The sequence below is a fragment of the Chlamydotis macqueenii genome, chromosome 4 (genome assembly GCF_036417535.1).
Source record: "Chlamydotis macqueenii isolate bChlMac1 chromosome 4, bChlMac1.mat, whole genome shotgun sequence".
NCBI lineage: Eukaryota > Metazoa > Chordata > Aves > Otidiformes > Otididae > Chlamydotis > Chlamydotis macqueenii.
In genome coordinates this window covers 14,714,026-14,732,511 of record NC_141559.1, presented here as the reverse complement: position 1 = coordinate 14,732,511, position 18,486 = coordinate 14,714,026, and the positions used below count along the sequence as shown (strand labels likewise).

Sequence of the window (18,486 nt, the reverse complement as noted above, 5' to 3'; positions counted from 1 at the left end):
CAGGAATAGCTATAGCCTGATGGTTATACAGACTCACCAAAGGAGTAACTCTTCTACAGTGTCTTCTGGGGAGGTGTGACCTTCAATACAATTGGAGTAAAATGAACATCCAAGGTCTCTCATTTCCTGAGTATTTGTGCCATTGACTAAGGGCTAGTGACAGAAAAATGGGTACCACTTCCTCCTGATTTTTAGCAAGAAATAACAATCCCCACTTGATTTACGGAGGAAGGACCACAGATACCTATGTCTAATAGACCCTTCTTGTCTTGAGATTTCATGTGGATAAAGATGTCTCCTGAAGACCTGATGCCAAGTATGCTGACTTTTCAGTTCAAAGTGCAATGTTTTGGATCCTGCTTAAATACACACTGCAAATGGAGCCTGAGACAGTATCCACACCTAATAATGTACCTGGGACCATTCCTTGGCGTGCAGACCCACTCTGAACTTTCTTTGCCACTGAAGCAGAATCTCTGCATGAAAACTGCCTCCCTGGACCGCACTGATTCTGAACTGTGTCCAGGAATTGTTTGGAAGAAAGCTAGTTGGCTGGGTGCAAAATCAAGTCAGGATATTATGTTTTTATATTATTATAAGTCTTCCAACAAGTTACCTATATCAACTTATTTCTTTTTTCTGTCCAGCAAAAGTGGGTTGGTTTTACTTGGTCGTTGTGCTGAAGAACAGACGCTAATAGCTCAGTCCACTAGTACATTTTACTTAGAGCAAAACCATGTTATTGCAGCAGAATACCTTACTTGAACACAGTTGACAAAGAAAACAATTGTTTGGCTCTTGATTTTTGCATTAATTTCTTTTGGTTTTGGTTTGTTTTTTTTTTTTTAAATCAGATATTGAATTCAGAGAAGGAGAAACTGAACATTTTGTTGAAGTAGAGATTCTGTATGATGGTATAAGAGAAAGGAGAGAAGCATTTACTCTCCACCTGAAAGCTGATGAGAATGTGGTAGCAGAGACACAGGTAACCACTGTTGATATCAAAAGTTGATGTTGGTAATGATATTTTTAAAAAATTTATATAAATACATCTAAAAAAACATGTGCTCACAGCATGCATGACAGCCCATTATTCATACACTCTTGTGGTTAGTTTGGTGCATACCTGTCTAAATACGGGTATAAACCAGCTGTAAATCCACACACTTTGGACGAAGTCTAGAAGCACTGAATTATGAATTTTATGTGACCCACTATATGATTCACAGAGAGCTTAGCAGTGGAGAGTTCTCTCATTCTTTCAGAGTTATTGCTATACATCTTAGGAAAGTATGCTGCACTAACTGGCTTGTAGAAAACTCTTTTGATTTTCCCATTACATCAAAAAATGTAGAAATACTTTAAAAAAGAGAGCAAGAAGCTATGATTGGCAGTTTTTATCTGTGTTAATGGTGTGTCTGGCTGCTGGAGACCCAGTACAACAGAGAGACTGTGCTGGTCCCTGTCTACATGTGCGTGGAGAGATGTGGCAGCAGCGGCTGCGACCATGCTGTGGTGCTCTGATCAGTGTTCTGCGTCACTTCACGTGCCCAGGCACAGCTCCCTGAGGCCTTCTCACCTGTTCCTGTGCTAGGAGGTCTGTGGGCAGGGAGGAAGGCACAAATGGGCACAGATTTGGAATAGATTCATCTCCCACTTCTTCCTTTATTTTGGTGAAGCAGAGGAGAGCACAGCGAATGTTAGAGCTACTACAGTTCTGAAGAGCATCGCCTGCCATTTTGGGCTATATTTTTCATCTAATTTGACTCAAACACTGGCAACTTCTTACTTCAATACTATATACAGTAAACCCTGGGATCCATTACATCATGGATATTATACCTTGATACATTTGCAGGCCACTATTTTAAGAAGAATCTCTGAAGTTAACACAGTCTTTATGCTTAAGTTGGTAAAAGACTAAAGTGGCTGTCAAGTGAGATCAAATTGCTGTGCAGTCTGATGCTACTACATAGTCCCTGGAATTAGTTTAGGAGAGTTTGGGGGTTTGTTTTTGTATTTTGTTTGTGGCAAGCTTTCGGGGGGATTGGGGGGTAGACGAATCAGGAGTGTTAACCACGGGAAAATTAGGAGGAAAGGTGGTGTTTTAATGTTTGTTTTTGTTTCTTACTGCCCAAATCTACTTTAGTTGTCAATAAATTAAATTGGTTTTCCCCATGTTGAGTGTGTTTTGCCCATTAGAGTAATTGGTGAGCAATCTCCCTGTCTTTAGCTGAACCCACAGGCTTTCTCACTCCATTTCCTCCTCCTGCCATGCTGAAGATGGGGAGTGATCGAGCAACTGGATGCGTGTTTAACTGTTTGTCGGGGCTAACTTTTTTAAAAAAGAAAACTGGAAATATTTTTATTTCCCTTTTCCTGGTGTTTAGGGAATTAATTATTCATTAATTTTTAGCTAGTTGCTGGTGAACAGGTTTAAATGGAAAACCTTTGAAAACCACTGAGGAGTGAATCTTCCTCAATACAAGTCACCATTTTATCAAAGAATCCTGAGTAAAACCAGAATGAGCTTGGTGGCAACAGTGATGTTGCAGGCACTACTTTTCCTTCTCCCTCCGTTCCTTATTTTCAGCAGTATACGTAAGCTAATATCTCTCTCAACTCAAATGAGTAAAGCCATTGTGTACATAGAAGAAATGGACAGTGTTGCAGATGTGACGTTTCTAGCCGTGCCCCAGGTTGTCTCACTTCTGAGGTATGACGACACTGCTGAAAGTAAAGAGAATCCACACCTTCCAACTGGCTCTCCTGTTGTCTGTGTAATGGTAAGGCTTGTTCTGCATGCTTTTGTCCAACTTGCTTATGCCATACTCTGGACCATGTAAGAAAACTGAAGTATTCAATTCTGGAAAATGACAACTAAAAGCAGCAGGCTGTTTCTGCATCAGACGCGCTTGCATAAGTCTTTCTGCTGCCCCAACTCAGAGAACAAGAGCTTCCAAGAAAGGGTCACTAACAGCCCTAACCCGCGGCAGCTCTTTCTGCAGTGAGTGTTTCATCCTGACCTACATGGGTCTTTGGTACTGGGGTGTGCTGTCAAACTAATAACCAGTTCCAGGGCATGACTGGGACACACAGAATTAGGACCAGGGAAACAGAGATTTCTAAAACCAAAGCCAAGCAGGCGGGAAGGTGAGGAGGAGATAAGTGCTGCCCAAAAAATTTATGTGGCTGGGCCATACAGAGCTTTCCAGAAACAGTTTGCATCCTGGGCTTTGTGAGCAGAGCTGTGCCATGAGCAGCTAAGCAGCAAATTTACCAAAGTTGACTGAACAGCCTCTGGTATCAGCCATCTGTCCCATCTGCAGGAGGCTGCTCACTCAGACAGAGCTGGCACAGGGACACGTGCTTGTGTGCCTGCTGCTGCTTTGTAAAGTCAGGTTTTTTAAACTGTTGATCAAGGATGATTTTGAGGAAGGAAAAGAAAAAAAAAAGTGAATTTTGCACTAGCAGAAGGCACATATGCATCTTCACTCCTGCTTGATTCTGTTGTGGGAGTAGCAACAGACTGCTGGGGAGGGTGCAGTTGTAACTTGGTGGCTCTTTGCCAGGGATGTGTGCATTCAGGCCATTTGTTTTATGTTTCTAACAGTTTCTAATGTGTTAGAGTGGTTTCACGCTGAGATTTTTCAAGCTAGGATGTCTGAATTTGAAAGAACTGACTTTGTTGTCAAGTAAGGGTTTGGTTTTTGGAGTTAACTCTAGCATTTTCCAGGTCTGCATGGTCAGATGTGACATGTGAATTGTAACACCACCACGCTACTATCTAGGATTTGTTCTTCTATTTGTTTGTTTGTTCTTGTTTTTAATTTAGAAAGCCCTATGGCATTTATTCAGATCCTCTCAGTTAAGAGGCAAATCGTGTGCCTGCAGGAAGGTCTTATTTTGCTGATACAGTTTTAGTAGTAAGCACGGTACGGTTAGAATAATGCTTAACAGTTTGCTCGCCTGGAGCAGGTGTAGGTGAGAATAGATAACCCCCTTTGTTCTGTGTAAATGCCGACCCATAGGCATGCAATCCCAGATATTCAGACTATGACAAAACTGGATCCATCTGCGCCATGGAAAACATCAACGATACTCTGACCCTGTGCTGCTGGCTTGTCAGTGCTCCGAGTGGGAGTGATGGTGTCACCAGCCCGATGAGGGAAGTGGATTCCAACACTACTTTTTACCAGCACTAAATCCATCTCTCTGGGCTCTATATGCTTCCAGGCAGGCTCCAGGCTTCCGTGTGCAGCTCGAGCTGTGAATGCCAATGGTGACAGGTCTGGAGCTGCTAAGTCCAACTTATACAGTACACAGAGAGGAAGGTAAGTTGTTAGTGATGGGAATTGGGTAGTCTGTCTTGGGAAAAGATGAGGTAGTGTTTGCAGCTGATGGTGGTCTGCTATGAGGTGTTTTGTTTTAGGGCATTAGTGCTCGTATGTTATTTTTTTTCCGTACACATATGGGAATGTTGCTAGTGACAGGCAAACACAAAGTAACTTTGTTAGTGATGGTCCTGTTGTAGTGGCAGTGGCCTGTCAAGACAAGACAAGGCTTGTGGATAGAGGCACTATTTTTTAAGATCACAAGCTGAAGAAGGAAGAGAAGCTTTTAGGCATGTAATCTGTTCTGAAATCCATCAAGATTTCAGGCAGCTGTGTTCATGCTCAGTGGCTGAAAAGTAGATCCCTTGAGACTTTCCATCATCAGGAAGTTAAGCAGTAGTCTGTGAAGTTTCCAAGGTTCCCTGAGGCTCCTTAGTGTTAGATTTATAGGTTTAAAGTGGCCATTATGCACCTCTCTGGATTTGATGCTATGCTCCTGAAGTGCCAGTTCTTTGTGCAGTTTAATCAGAAATTACCTTTGCCTCAGTTATACACAGGCAAAGCAAGAACCTGAAATGCCTCTCCGGTGTAAGTGATGAAGCCTGCAGAATGGCACAGACTGCCCCTAGGTATTTGTTAGCTGTTGTCTGTGAGTTGTTGGCTCCCCTCAGGCAGCCTGGGTTTTGTGGCAAGAGCTCAGGTGTGGTTGTGAACCACCCTGCCGTTCTCCTCAGTAAGTGATGGCTGCCAAGGTAAATGCTGTTGCCATCTTCCCATTTCTAGGGAGGAAGAGCAAATCCGTATCGGGAAGAGGTCAAGTTCCTCAGCTGATGCTAGGCATTGAAGGATTTGCATACTTGAACCATTAGCAGGTATAAATGAGTGCCTTTCTTCTGAAGTTGGTGAATTTGGAGACTTGTCTCAAAACAATTGATGTGACAGGGTTTAGTATCTGTGAAGAGCACCAGGATTTAGATAAAGTGTTTCAGATCTCCAGATGCAAAAAATATATGAAGAGCCTTCCTTTAAAAATGCACTTGGGAAGTGTTGGTGGTAAAATATTTGACTTTTCCTCCCTAGGCTCCCTCTATCCCATGAGTATGCGGATCAATGACGAAGGGCGGCTAATGGTGAACTTCAGAACAGAGATCAGTTTCTGGGGCCAGCTGGTGATGTCCCACCCAGGTGCATACCCAGCCCGTCCTCCTCTGCTAGCCAGACTACCTGTAGAGCTGTTTACCTGGCAGAGAAGGGCATCACAGTGAAGGGCCTGTCTCAGCATAGATGGGGTCTAAGTAACTGGGGCAGTTCCTTTTCTGGGGTGTAAGTCAATTTCTTTCCATTCTTTTGCTTCTTTGCTTTTGTATGCTGATTTTATGCCATGCCAGGCATCAGTATTAATTAGGAACATCTCTGACCTCAATGGTGATGTCTGCTGACCATGCTAGCCTCATGTTTACACGTCTGTTACGAAGTGAGCCAACCTTCCACCAGCCCATGCAGCAGTGGAGTTTTATCTCTGACTTCGCTGTGAGTTTGTATTCAGACTTGACTTTAGGGAAGCAAAGGGAATGTCAGTTTTTAACTTACTTTCCATGCAGCTGTCAGCACTATAAGATCAGTGAGCATCAACTCATTTGGATGCAGTCACGTATTTTCATTACGTAAGGAACCTGAACCCGTGCTCCTGCTGGTGCTAGCCGGCACCATTCATTGAGCAGGCCAGTGCTGGAGCTGCGGCCTTCCTTGAAGAATTTGCCTTAATGTTGGCGTTCCCAGGAAACTGTGATCCAGGAGTTGCTGCTGCTGTTCTGAGAAGCTGGATTTTTCCCAACATGTGGCAAAGCTGCTTAGCTCCTGCTGAGTCACTGGGAACTAGTGTGGCCCCAAAGCCTGTGGCTCTATATTAGCAGAGTAGCAAGAGGCTTGAGTAAAGGTGCCCTTGCTTCTGTGAGAGGGACACAGCCCAGTTACTCAGCTCTTGCTGAGCTGGCAGGAGAGGAGCCATTTGCATTCACTAAAAATCACACCAAAATCATCTTCTCTTCAGAGAGATTTAGTATGTTAGATGTGGACATTGACATGTTGGATTCCCACCATCACCACGACAAGATCAGTCCCTCAAAGGCCTGATAGTAGCCATTCTGTATTAGTCCTCATTTTACAGAGACGTGGAGGCGAGACAGCATGTGTCAGTGCCTTGCCTGTGCTGCTGAAGTGCACTGACAGCGTTGGTGCCCACACTTCCTGCATGAGGTAAAGCACCACGATCATAAACAGCAATGTGTGAGTTTGTGAAAATGTTTAGGGTGCTGCTGGGATTTCAGCTTGGCCTCAGGCGCAACATGAGCTGAAAAAGTCATTGTTCAGAGACTGTGGAGAAATGCTTGTTTCTCTTGTCTTTTCCCAGGTACGAGACTACTCAGGTACTCACGCTGTGAAATTCATCCCTTGCGCTGCGGCGCCCGGTCAGCAATACGCCCTTCCTCTCATCTGCAACCCACGGGACCCAACTGTGTTTGATATGGGCATCAGGTTCCAACAGGTACACCATTTTCCTTAGGACTTACACATTTTCCCATGGAGCCTCACGGGCAAAACCAACCGAAAGCAAATTTAGGCTGAAAGGCAGGTGTTCTGTAACCGCTGAAAGAGATGTTCTGGCGTAGGCCATCCAGTACCAGTTGTCAAGAGAAAATCACGGGGTCTGTCAGATGGCTTCAGGAGTTTTACAGTGCTTGTAGATTGCTCTAGATCTCATCTTCTCAGGTGACATAAAATCAAACTAAATTATTTTTTTTTTCCAGTAATTAAAATATTTCCCCCCCCCCTTTATTTACCTCACAGTCCAGCATATTCCCATGTACTTTGCTGCTTTTTTTTCAGGAAGACAGGGACTGAAGGGGGAAGGAATTTTAGTTCTAAGTGAGACTATTTTAAAAAATAACTTGTAGTCCTGCAGTTGATTTTTAAAACTGAGATTCAATGTAATAGAATTGTATCAAGAGGGTCGTCTTCTCAAGCGGTAGGAAACACTCAATTTGGAGTTAGTGTGGCTTTGTGATAATTTTCCTGGCTATATTAAAGGCACAAAAAAAAAAAAAAGCGCACCAAGTAGAAGTAACCTACTGTTGTGGACTGTTACAAAAACCAGATTTTCTGTTGCAGTCAGCTTGCGGAATGGCTTGGATAGCATTTGGAGACCAAGGGCTCTAAATGTGAGGCTTAACTTCCAGTGAACACACCGAACCTTTTAAAACCTCTTAATATAACATTGCATCCTTCAGTCAATACATGAAAAATGACCTGGTTGGTTTGTTTTTTTGTTTTGTTTTGTTTTGTTTTTTCCTGCCCAAAAGCACTGGTTACCTCAGAGACCTTGTCAGTGTCAGAGCCGTTTCAGCCCGTTTGACCATTACAGCTGCTCCTCAACCTTCTGCTTCACTATCCAGTTGCGGGGCGAGTGTGGAGACACCTGTATTACATGCATGTCTCAGCCTTGTTCGCTCAAACAATTGGTGTTGAATTGAAAGGTGGTTGCTTTAATTTAAAGATGCTCTTCAGCAATAGTTTTCATGCTGCCACCTTTTAACACAGGACATGAATGCTACGCAGGAGAAGGAAGATGGTTTGATGAGGAAGGAGATAACCAGAGCTGTGGTGGCATTTGCATATTAAGTTAATTTTGCACTTCTGTCTGTATAATCACACCTTTATGACTGTTATTGTTAGGTGCTGTGTTTATTGTGGTCACCAAGGTCACACAGTGGTGTGAGAGTTTAGTTCTTTACCTTATTTCTGTGTGGAGACCACTCGCCTTCTGTTCCCCTCTCCATCTCCCTGCCATTACGCATGTGGTGGGTCTCGCCACACTCCAGAGTGTCGGACTGATGGGGCAGGCACAGACCAGTGGCTGGTGCCAGCTTCCTCCACCCAAATGTTCTGGGCTCTGTTGGGCTCCTGCAGCCAGGAGGTGTTTGCAGTGGTGCAGGCAGGAAGGTGGTGACCGAGTCACCTACCATTGCACCACAGAAGTCAACCTGCTTGCAGGGCAATTCCTGTGTTGTCTCCAGGCTTTGGCCAGGTTACTTTTCTGGGCAAATTGCAGGCAGCATCTGGGTCGCAAGTGGAACGTGCACAGTGAGCAAGGGCTGAGTAGGGGAGGACGAGGTTTTCCATCCTGTGCTGGTTGGTTGGAGTATGCGGATTGTTGTTTAGAGTAGGGCAAATGAGTTGGTGTGGAGCTAGGTTCTGGTCCTCGTCTAGTTTTATTGGCCTCTTGTCCACAGCCCTATTCTCCCAGAACTTTTGCAAGTGTCACTGAAAAGATACATTGCTGTCCTGTATCTGAGGAAACAGCTACCTTTTACTGTTTTCCTTGGCAACACTGCGATACAGCACAATTGTGTGATTTAGTGGGTTGTGATGAGAAGCACAACAGGAGGGCTGGGAACGTATGTATGTACGTAGGACAGCTTCTTAAAAATGCTGCGTGCTGTCGAAAGGTTCGATCAGCACGTCACTACTATTATCACTGTGAAGCTACAACCAAGACATTTTTTTAATCACTTTTCCCCACAGGTCAGTGACCCAGTGGCAGCAGAGTTCAGTCTAAATACTCAAATGTTTCTGCTGTCCAAAAAGGAGCTTTGGATATCTGATGGATCAGTGGGGTTTGGAGAAGGAGCTGATGTAGCCTTTACCAAAGGTACAGAGTCAATTGTATGTTCAGCGTATATGAAAGCTAAAACAGAACCACTTTTAACAAGAGCTGAATGTGTCCTTTAGTAGTTTTATAACCCCCCACATGGTCTATGTATTTCCACTGCGGAAAAGTAAAATACAGAAGCACTAAAATATGAAGTAATTTAGAGTAATTGAAACAGGCTTTGGTTGTGTTTATGGGCTCTGAGAGGAAAAGCATCCCAAAGGTAGGTGCAGAATTTAGGTGCCTATATCTAAAAGTGCAGTTCTGAAAACTCTTGCTCAATTACTCCCCTCACTCGGGTTGTTTTGCTTTGAAGCTGCCCAGACGAGAACTTTTTGCCCCATTTTGAGGGAGATAAGTAATTTCAGTGCTTAGGTTGTTCTAGTCGGAAATGCAGGAATTGAATACTTGTACACCTGAGGCTCCTTGACGTGGTCATGCAGCTGTCCTCAATTGCAGGCTGGATGCACAGTAACTGCAGCTGGCTTCAGCCAAGCTGCTCGTATTCATTCTTGATTTTTTTTTTTTTTTAAATTTTTTTTTTTATTTCTGGCCCAGGGCAGGTGCGCTCACACACTGTACTCACTCACTGACTGGAGCTGTTATCAGGATCCCAAGAACTCCTGGTAATGGCAGTATCAGATTAAAAATAATTTTAGTTTTAATTGGTCCTGAGTTAGCGATCTGAAACCCAAATGTGCTGTGAAGAACTTTATTTCGCTTGATATAATGCTATCAAGTTGGGTAGTTTCTTATAAGTGAATGTGGGTTGCCCTCTAGTGAAGAGAAGGGAAAAGCTTGCTTACAGCACAGCTCTTTTTTAAGAACCACACATCAGTACAAATTTAACAGAAAATAAGAGTAAAGCCTATGACAAATGAGTAGTAACAGTCACGGAGCACACTGTCTTCACGTGCAAAGGGAAAGAGACTTAAAGCTAGATAATGCCTGTCCTGAGAACTTGAAGAACAACTGTTTGGTAATAACTTGATTTAATAGTTTTAAATTGACTAATATAAGGTAAAATGTGTTCATCTGCTTTACTAGGATCTGAAATCTATGGCTGAGTGATGGTGGATCCAGTTCAGAGACTCCTTCAGCTGCAACATCGAGGCGTTCCTTTGCACGGGTGCCGATGGGTATGTGCCCAAGTACAGCCCAGGCAGTCGGGAATACGGATGTCTGGCTGGCTCAGCCTCCCTCTTGTACAGATTTAAGACCCTGGTATGTAAACAAAGTTACAGTAGCATGCCTCTTTAGATCCCCGATTCCCATGTAAATCTGGAAATAGTAAACTTCCTTCCTTTAGGATAAAGCTCAACCAGAGACACAAGCAAGAGCCTTTGGAAACGTGGAGTTTCATGCTACGTTAGCAGCTGATCATGCAGACGCTTTTCCTCTAGTAAAACAGCCTGGTTCTGACGGTTTCAGCCTCTCCTCTGCTCCACTCTTCCAGGTAAGTTGTCTGGTAAGTGTATCACAGAAATTCTTTCATGCTAAAAGATAACGGAGGTGGAGAATGCAGCATGCAGGTAACAAAGGGCACTCAGCGTTAGACTTCAGCAACACACTTACTTTGTTCCTCTCCCTAACAGCGCAGAAACAATGACAGCATTGCTTTGTAGCACCGAGCTGCCCTTCTGCAGCCTGGCTGTTACTGCAGGCGTGTGCACCTGTGACCGGCAGCAGCAGTCACTGGTTTAGCTTACCATGGGGGCCTTTTTAGGTAGGATAAAACCAAAGAAATTAGACTTAATTTTCTTGCAACTGGTGGGGAAAAAAAAAAAAGTAATTGGTTTGTATCTGATTTAAAATTAAAAAAGAGAACGATGCATCCTGCTTTAAGTCGGATTACTTAAAATTCCTGATGTCATTTTTTGGTCTCCTGAAGTGGGGTGGTTCTTGCCTAAATTAAGACTGTTCTGTTTGTTAGGTGGTAAATGCAGTAGCCTTTCTGCATTAACACTAGGACAGAAACACTCTCTTAGAACACAGTTTATCTGACCTACTTCAGCAGTCTGCATTAAGAGAAGATTAATCCCTTCTCCATGTGCCCATTTCTGCTGTTGGCTGTAATTAGATGTATTTGGCAGCAAACTTGGGACATCTGTCTGGATGAATCTGATGCTTGGTCTGTTCCAGTTCATAGTCAACATTGGGGGGGGTGTGGGGGGTGTGTGTGTTCTGGTTTATTGGGTTTTTATGTGGGTGGGGTTTTTTTGTTTGGGGTTTGTTTTTTGGTTTTGTTTTTGTTTTTTCTTTAAGGTGGCAGCTGGCTGAGAATGGTACATTCACGCTGTTTACACGGTCCGATCAAAGGAAAATGCACACAGGCCCAATGGCAAAAGAAGTCTTGACTACCACCGGGCGTTGTCCTCTGCTAAAGGAAGCACTGGCACCACAGCCTTTAACTGGAGCAGAAGAGCCAACTCGGGTGCCCTGGTCTTCATGCAAGACATTGGAGCAGACAAAAACAGGGGCACAAATATTCAGCACATTGCACTTGACTGTCATCATCCAGAAAGACATGGTCCCAGCTGGCATGCTGCATCAGAGGCCAATTCTGAAATTCACAAGCAGGGATTCTGGAACCAGTATTGTACCCATTACTGGAGGCGTGACAGGACTGCTGGTTCTGATCTGTACTGTGGTCATTACTCTGTTTTTGCTGAAGCAGAGGAAACGGCCCTCTGCTGGGAAAAGCAAAGCACCCATCAGCCACCCCAGCAGCAGTGACACTGTGACCACACGACTGCAGCAGTGACAGCTCAGAAGTCTAGCCAATTTCTTGGGTGCTTGTCTTTTAACATGTCATTTCACCAAGGAGCAGACTCTCAAAATCTAGCTCTTGGCTGATTCCTTTGCACAGACAATTGGCTGCTCCAGTTCTAATGCTGCTTTAATTATTTGTAATAATGGGCAGCTGTTTCTGACAGGGTTGGTGTACTAGGTTCATGTGTGAGTGATGCTTACAGAATGCAAACTATACTCCATGAACGGGAGGTGATGCTTCTTTTTTCTTTAAACCTAGTTTTTCTTTAATGTTTTGAATATTTGCAGCTGTAAACATGCCTTACATCCACCATGAAATGTTGGTGCTTAAAAGGGTGCTGGTTTTGATTATGTGTACAGTGTCTAGCTTTCACAGAACAGTTCTGGGGTTTTTTATTGCTGGGGAAGGAAGAAAGTAGTAGCATTAGAATGGAAGCTAAAAATAGTAGATGATAAGTTTCGTTTTAAATGAGTGATACCAACACTCTTCTCTCAAATTTGAATGAGGACCTCAGACGTAGGGACAGGAGCCTTGCACAGGTAAGGCTGTAATGGCAATTATCTGTACAGGGAACAGCACATGAGATCAATGAGAACTAAACCTATACTGTAAAGCCACACTAGAACAATGGTGTGTTACTGCTTCGGTGCTGGCATTAAGTGCTTTCAAACATCCTTAAATAGATTCTAGTACTTCAGAGCAAGGCTAATGACCACTTCCCCAGAGTGTTCTGCCTGTCTTCCTTTGCTGGATACAGGCATTATAGCATCACAATACAGGCACCTACTTCTAAAAGGTAGCTTATTTTGCCAGATGGCACTGAGGTGACAGGCTTACTTGCATCTTCTAGAGCAAAGACTTTGCTTTGTTTCTGGTTTTTTTTCACTTCTACATGAAACAAAATGGCTAGTAGGATGCCATGGGGGAAGATTAAGACTTAGTTCCTTTTGTCTACTGCATACTGGCACTGGAGAAGTGTTAGCATAAATGAAGTGCTGCTAAGCTATTTAATAAATCTTTCTCTTCTGCTTATTTAGGTTAGTTGTAAACAAATGATCATGGCTTGGTTTGGGTTTTTTGATGGTGTTTGTTTGTGGGTTTTTTTTGTGAAAAGGAAACTTTTAAAGGATGGCTTCAGTATTGCAGCTTACTCTAAGTGTAAGCAGTTAGGCTAATTTCTTCTAGGGCTGCCATGACAATTCAACTTGTTAACTGTGTTGTACATACCAAGTGCTTTTCACCTTTTGAAGAGCAAAGTATGGTTATTCAACTTGTTTTCAGCTAGGGTCTGCAAAATGGTCACCTGCAAACAGAAATTCATGTAACAGACAAGTAAGAACTGTACTGCTGTACATGAACGCTACCTGTTCTCAGGCCATTCTAATGAAGTACAAACCTCAGCATGATGGACTGACTTACCTTTCTTCTGGCACAGATTTGTTCCCATCTGTAATATGTTGATGATTAATTCTAGAGGTAAATATCTGGCTTTTCCACTAATGAAAGAGGACAGGATCTATTTGTGCAGTAAAGGCCTCAATGAAGGCAAGGTCAGAACCAGAGAAGTTCCAAAAGTGAGGAACTTCCACTAGTGGTGGCTTGTAAGAAGAAAACACAACTAAATAGTTCTATAGATCATAATGGGAAAAGTGTTTACAACATCCTAAGAGGGGAAAAAAAAAATGGGGGAAACATTAATGAAAAAACTCCCATGAAACTTTATTAATAAATGAAGCCTATTTATTACTTCAAGTGTTAATGGTAAAAAAAATTCAGCACAGCTGTTGCATTTAAAAAAGTGAAACTACATTAAGTACTGTGTTTCTAGTTCAGTAAACAGATGAACCCGATGTCCTTTAATGACATAATAGTTGAGCATTATACAGTACATCTTATGAAGACCCGTAAATTAAAGAACTACCTTTTAAATTTAGTGATTACAAAAATTTTGCATTCACAGCTTTAGCTTCTTTTTTCTTCCACGCCCATCCGGAGTACCATCCATTTTGCGTTTCTGTGCCTGTAAGGTAAGTAAGTTTTTTAGTAAGATGCCGTGATACAAGAAGACTGTAAGCAAGCACTCTGTTTCAAGTCAAAGCAGATAGAGATGATTCACACCCTGGCAGCTTTCAAATGTGATAACTTGCAAGTGTTGTAATAGAGCAAATATGCACATCCTCCTCAGGACAGCCCTTGTTTCGTATTCTTCCAATTCTGGAAGTGTGATTTCATACAGGTAAAAAAGCGTATAGAAGCAAATAGGGATGTTATAGTTGGAAAGGGTATTTCTAAATACCTGTTTAAATAGGCTGTGAACAGTTCTAAAACTTACTAATCCACCACTCTACTGATTTCTGCATATCTGCAAAGTAAACTGTGCTTTTAAGCTCTAGGCAACAACAACTTGAACAACAATCTAGGCAAGAAAATGGGTAAAGCTGGTATTTCCTTTACAAAAACAGGCCTGCGTAGTTAGCCCTATTTTGGATTTAGTCAACAAAGAGCAGTCAAGCATGTGGGCTGTTTTCTCAAATCCACCTCTAGAAACCTGTTTCATGACCAGCCCCCCAGACAAGGAAAGCGATGGCAGAGGCCTCCTAAGAACACTTGTAAACAAGATCTGTCGCATTCTCACAGCAGTCTGCATTGCCTACGTATCCCTCAATGGTAAACACATAATTTCTTTAGGGATAAAAATTAATCACAAGGCCAAATAAATCTCTGCTTTATTTTCCCAGAGTAAACCTGTACAGCATACCAACTTGGTGATCCAACACGTAGCAAGTTTATCTGCTCCAAAGCGCATGAGCTACAATTTAGAACCTACACTTACCTTCCTCTATGTGACAGCCCTAACTAACTCTGTTAGCTGAATGACAGCATGAACTTTAAGCAGCTCTCACCATTGCCCTGTATGGGGTTTTGTTGTTGTTTAGTAACTTCAGATGGCACTTGTCCTAGACAACTAGAAAAGCGCTCTGTCTTCAGATGAGCATTTCCACAGAAATACCTTTTGAAATCTTACCGAAGATGGTTTTGGTCCACGTTTCTTCTTCTCTGCCTTTTCCTTTTCTTCCAGTTCCATGTTTTCTCTTTCAATGAGGGTAATTAAAGTATTGCATCTCCTTTGCAGCTCCTAAATTGCACAACATATTAACTCACTACATTACGTAGCCACTTACTTAATGTAAAAATCATATTAGAATATTAGAAGTGCCTGTAAGGAGGTGTTTTGCTGTCTATTGTCAGACCGAAAAAGGAATGAATGATTTTTTTTTTGTTGTTTTAATGATTTACTGCCTGGCTTCACAGGAATGGATTTGATTGCAGATGTTTGCTTTATGAAAAATAGTTGTATTTAACTCAAATAATTCATGTTGATTTTGAAAAACAGTACCTCGGAATTGTGAAATCCTCCTCCCGTAGGACTTTAATTAAACTGCATTTGTCATCCACTACAATTGTTGGAAAGTCTATAAAAACTTAATATATTGTACGCATGCACAGAGCTCAGTCTTTCAGAAGCTATTTAATTAGCCTGGTGTACGACTGTGTTGTTACAGGCATTTATGGAGAAGCAGCAAAACAGATTAATACTTACCATTGCAGTTCTGGACTTGAGAAACCAGTCAAATCTGAATTGTGGAGAGTTTCGGATACATTGTCTTAATTCATCATAAACATTTTCTTTGTCAAATCCTAGCTTGTGAAGCATACAGATTAGAAAGCGATCTTCCTCTTCAGTGTAATTCTTCCCTTTATTAGTACCATAGGATATTCTCAGCTGGTGGAAAGGGGCTTTATATCTGCCAATCTAAACAAAACAAACACGATCATATAAGACTAAGAAATAGTTCAGAATTAACACGGAATTGTTTTATATGCAAGCAATACACCCCATGAAGACAGGCAGAGGAAGAATACCAAGTTAGAAAATGGTACCTTTTATGATCTCTGGTGCTAAGTCACCACATGTAAGGAACTGTGGGTTCTAGATAGTGCATTTACCACCACCTTCTAAACTGGTAAATTCTGGTTTATACAACAGACAGCTTTGTCTGTGATCTTTTGATTAATGGCAGACATCAGACCTGTCACTACATTTGAAAATAGTCAAGGTGTACTAGGCTTCAAATGGCAATGATCCTTTTTAACACACAAATCCCCAGGAATGGTTAAAAATCAGAATAAGAATAAAAAGGCACATGAGACCGTAGCACACTGTTCAGCTGCATTCTGGTTAATTGAGTCAGACGCCATTCTTCCCTGACTTCCCTAGAAGAGATAACGAACTAGTCAAACCTGAAGTGGGGGGAAAACTCTAATACACTGTCTTAATTTACTGCAAAAGTGTTCATTACCAAACCCTGGCTGGTGAAACAGATCAGAACAAAAGCTTTGTCTACTCAGTAAGTCTTCCGTTTTCAAGTGCTCTAAATGTATATACAGCATTTTCAGCTACACAGGTCCAAAAGAATTCCTGCTTCTTCAAAAAGCATGCAGTTATTGGGAGTGGGTTACATGGCACTATAAACTGTTTGTCCTACGATAAAGATGATCGTTACAAACAACAGGTTAGGCCATACCTAAAGGTATCACCAGCCAGGATGGTTCTGGTTTCCATTCTATAGAATGGAAAAGCTGTAGGAAGCAATTGCTGAGAAATACACAAAAGAGGCAAATCCAACACCCAACATATTCTCTTCATACGCTAGTAACACTGGCTAGCCGAAGACCTGCATCTCACCTCGCTGGCACAGGGAAATAAAGAAAAAAAAAAAACACCACAACAAAGATAGATACCTTTGTATCAAGTGCTTTTTTAATGCTGATTCGTCTCTGAATTCTGGCTTCTCCTCTTTCTATCTGAGCCATGATCTTCTCTATGTCTTGGAGTTCATTGCATCTTTCCCAGAACACAGCTTTAAAAAAATAAAGATGTTACTTCCTTTTACTAGAAGTTACTGCTGTATGAAAATAGACATGCCTTTACCCAATAAGGAACCTTCACTTCCTGATATCACATATTGCAGTATACAAATACTATTTTTTTGAAGGGGGCAGACATAGGAGTCCTTAGTTTAAATGAGGTGTGATACAGGCCAGAAAGGTTTCTGTAAGACAGTTTCTTTATAAAGGAAAAAAGCTTCTTAAAATGGAACTGATAAAACAGCAATACATTTTTACAGAGGGAAGTCAGAGACAACAGAGTGGACAAAGAAAGACAAAAGGAAGTGTCTAAAAGACAATTAGGTGTTTAAATAAAAGAAGGAGTTTTTAAAATAATTGTTCACATCTGTAAGCTGCTATGTACCTTTAGAATTTAGCCCCAGGACCTTGCAGCTGCACTACAGTAGAAAAGCACTTAGGAGACATGAGAGGTAAGTAGCCAAGTGGGCTTAGGTTACAAAGTGGCCATTGTGTATTCAGTTCCAAAATGTTTATGTATCCCACTCTTTATGAGGATGAGGTAATAAGAGGGTAAAGAAAGATACAATAAAATAACAGTGAATACAAGGCAAAGTGAAATCTCTCCAGCAAAGCGTTGTTTCTCAACATTTTGTTTTGCAAAAATTCACAAGAACTGGAGAAAGTACTATCCAGTTGGAGTAGATTTAGGATATATTAAAGCAGATCAGTAGGAGTTTATATGCACATTTTAGTACAGCTTTAATTATGCAGAGGCTAAACATGGTAAAATCTAGAACAGCTGATCTCAAATCCATCAGTACAATTCTACCCTGAAAGTCAAGAGCCACGTAAGAAATTCTCAGAAGTAAGATATCACCATGTTCATAGGCAGCTCAAACCGGGAAAGCAACATTAGATACGGATCTCAGAGCTAGCTGCCTAAAAAGTAAGTTACCTGAATACTCAATGACTTCCTCTGGAGTTTTTCCTTCTACTTCCCGTGCTATATTTTCAATGTCATCACGGCCCCACTTCTCATTAGCTTTGATGAACTGGTTAAAATCTCTCTTATTCCAGTTAGTGAATCCCTTTACAGCAACCAAAAGGAAACACATTGCACAGAAGTTCAGTATTTTTGTCTCGTTCGAAATCTGTTTCAACAGATTTCTTTAAAACAGCCTATAACACTTCCATCATTCCAACAGTATTAAACCTCTGCTTTCTCTGCAGTTTAATGGTAATAGGAAACTGTTTTTATACTGCAGTTACTGTAGTCTTTCCATCTAAATATTGCATAATGAGCACTGGCTCCCTACCTACCTACTCCTTTTGGATAAAAGAGCCTTCAGCTCATAAATTTATCCCTCATGCCAATATTCTCTGAAAGACAACATGGGATCACTTTTTAAGAAGAAAAATCCCTCACATGAAACAGTTTTGACAAGAAGGCCCATCAAGCGCCTCACAGATGCCATCGGTCATTTTCCCTGATCACTCTCCCTCAGGTCTGGAGCTATCTTGTGATGATATTCAGTAGGGACAGAAACAGTAATGCTGACTAGGAATGCCAAAATCGGCAAATTTCATATTAGCACTCTCTTTTACAAAGAGTAAAACATTCTGCCAGCCATGTTATGATTTAGCTACAGCTTACTTGATTACACTGTTGTAAATAGTTCTGGTGCATTACTATGTAAACAAGAGACCATGTCCTCTAATTCCTCCCCACAAAATACAACATGAAAATACAATACCCAAAT

At 41.8% G+C, this 18,486-nt stretch overlaps 1 protein-coding gene and 1 pseudogene across 3 annotated transcripts in view; one reads left to right on the top strand and one right to left on the bottom strand.

Annotated features, from left to right (window-relative positions):
* Window positions 1-12,692, top strand: part of LOC104487792 (FRAS1-related extracellular matrix protein 2-like) — a 44,381-nt pseudogene extending 31,689 nt beyond the window's left edge.
* SMARCA5 (SNF2 related chromatin remodeling ATPase 5) overlaps window positions 9,741-18,486 on the bottom strand; it is a 29,381-nt gene continuing 20,635 nt past the window's right edge. Inside the window, exons 20-26 of one of the 3 annotated variants that reach the window (XR_015258390.1) lie at window positions 17,682-17,814; window positions 16,619-16,737; window positions 15,417-15,629; window positions 14,841-14,951; window positions 13,737-13,835; window positions 13,235-13,478; window positions 9,741-10,263 (exon numbers count right to left, since the gene is read on the bottom strand). Coding sequence is in view for 1 of the 3 variants with exons in the window: in XM_086746310.1 (XP_086602436.1) it covers window positions 13,770-13,835; window positions 14,841-14,951; window positions 15,417-15,629; window positions 16,619-16,737; window positions 17,682-17,814 (642 nt within the window). In the remaining 2 variants the exon portion in view is untranslated. Of the gene's footprint in view, window positions 10,264-12,683; window positions 13,119-13,234; window positions 13,479-13,513; window positions 13,836-14,840; window positions 14,952-15,416; window positions 15,630-16,618; window positions 16,738-17,681; window positions 17,815-18,486 lie in introns of those variants that run through there. The other 2 variants (XR_015258389.1, XM_086746310.1) reach the window with 2 other exon arrangements.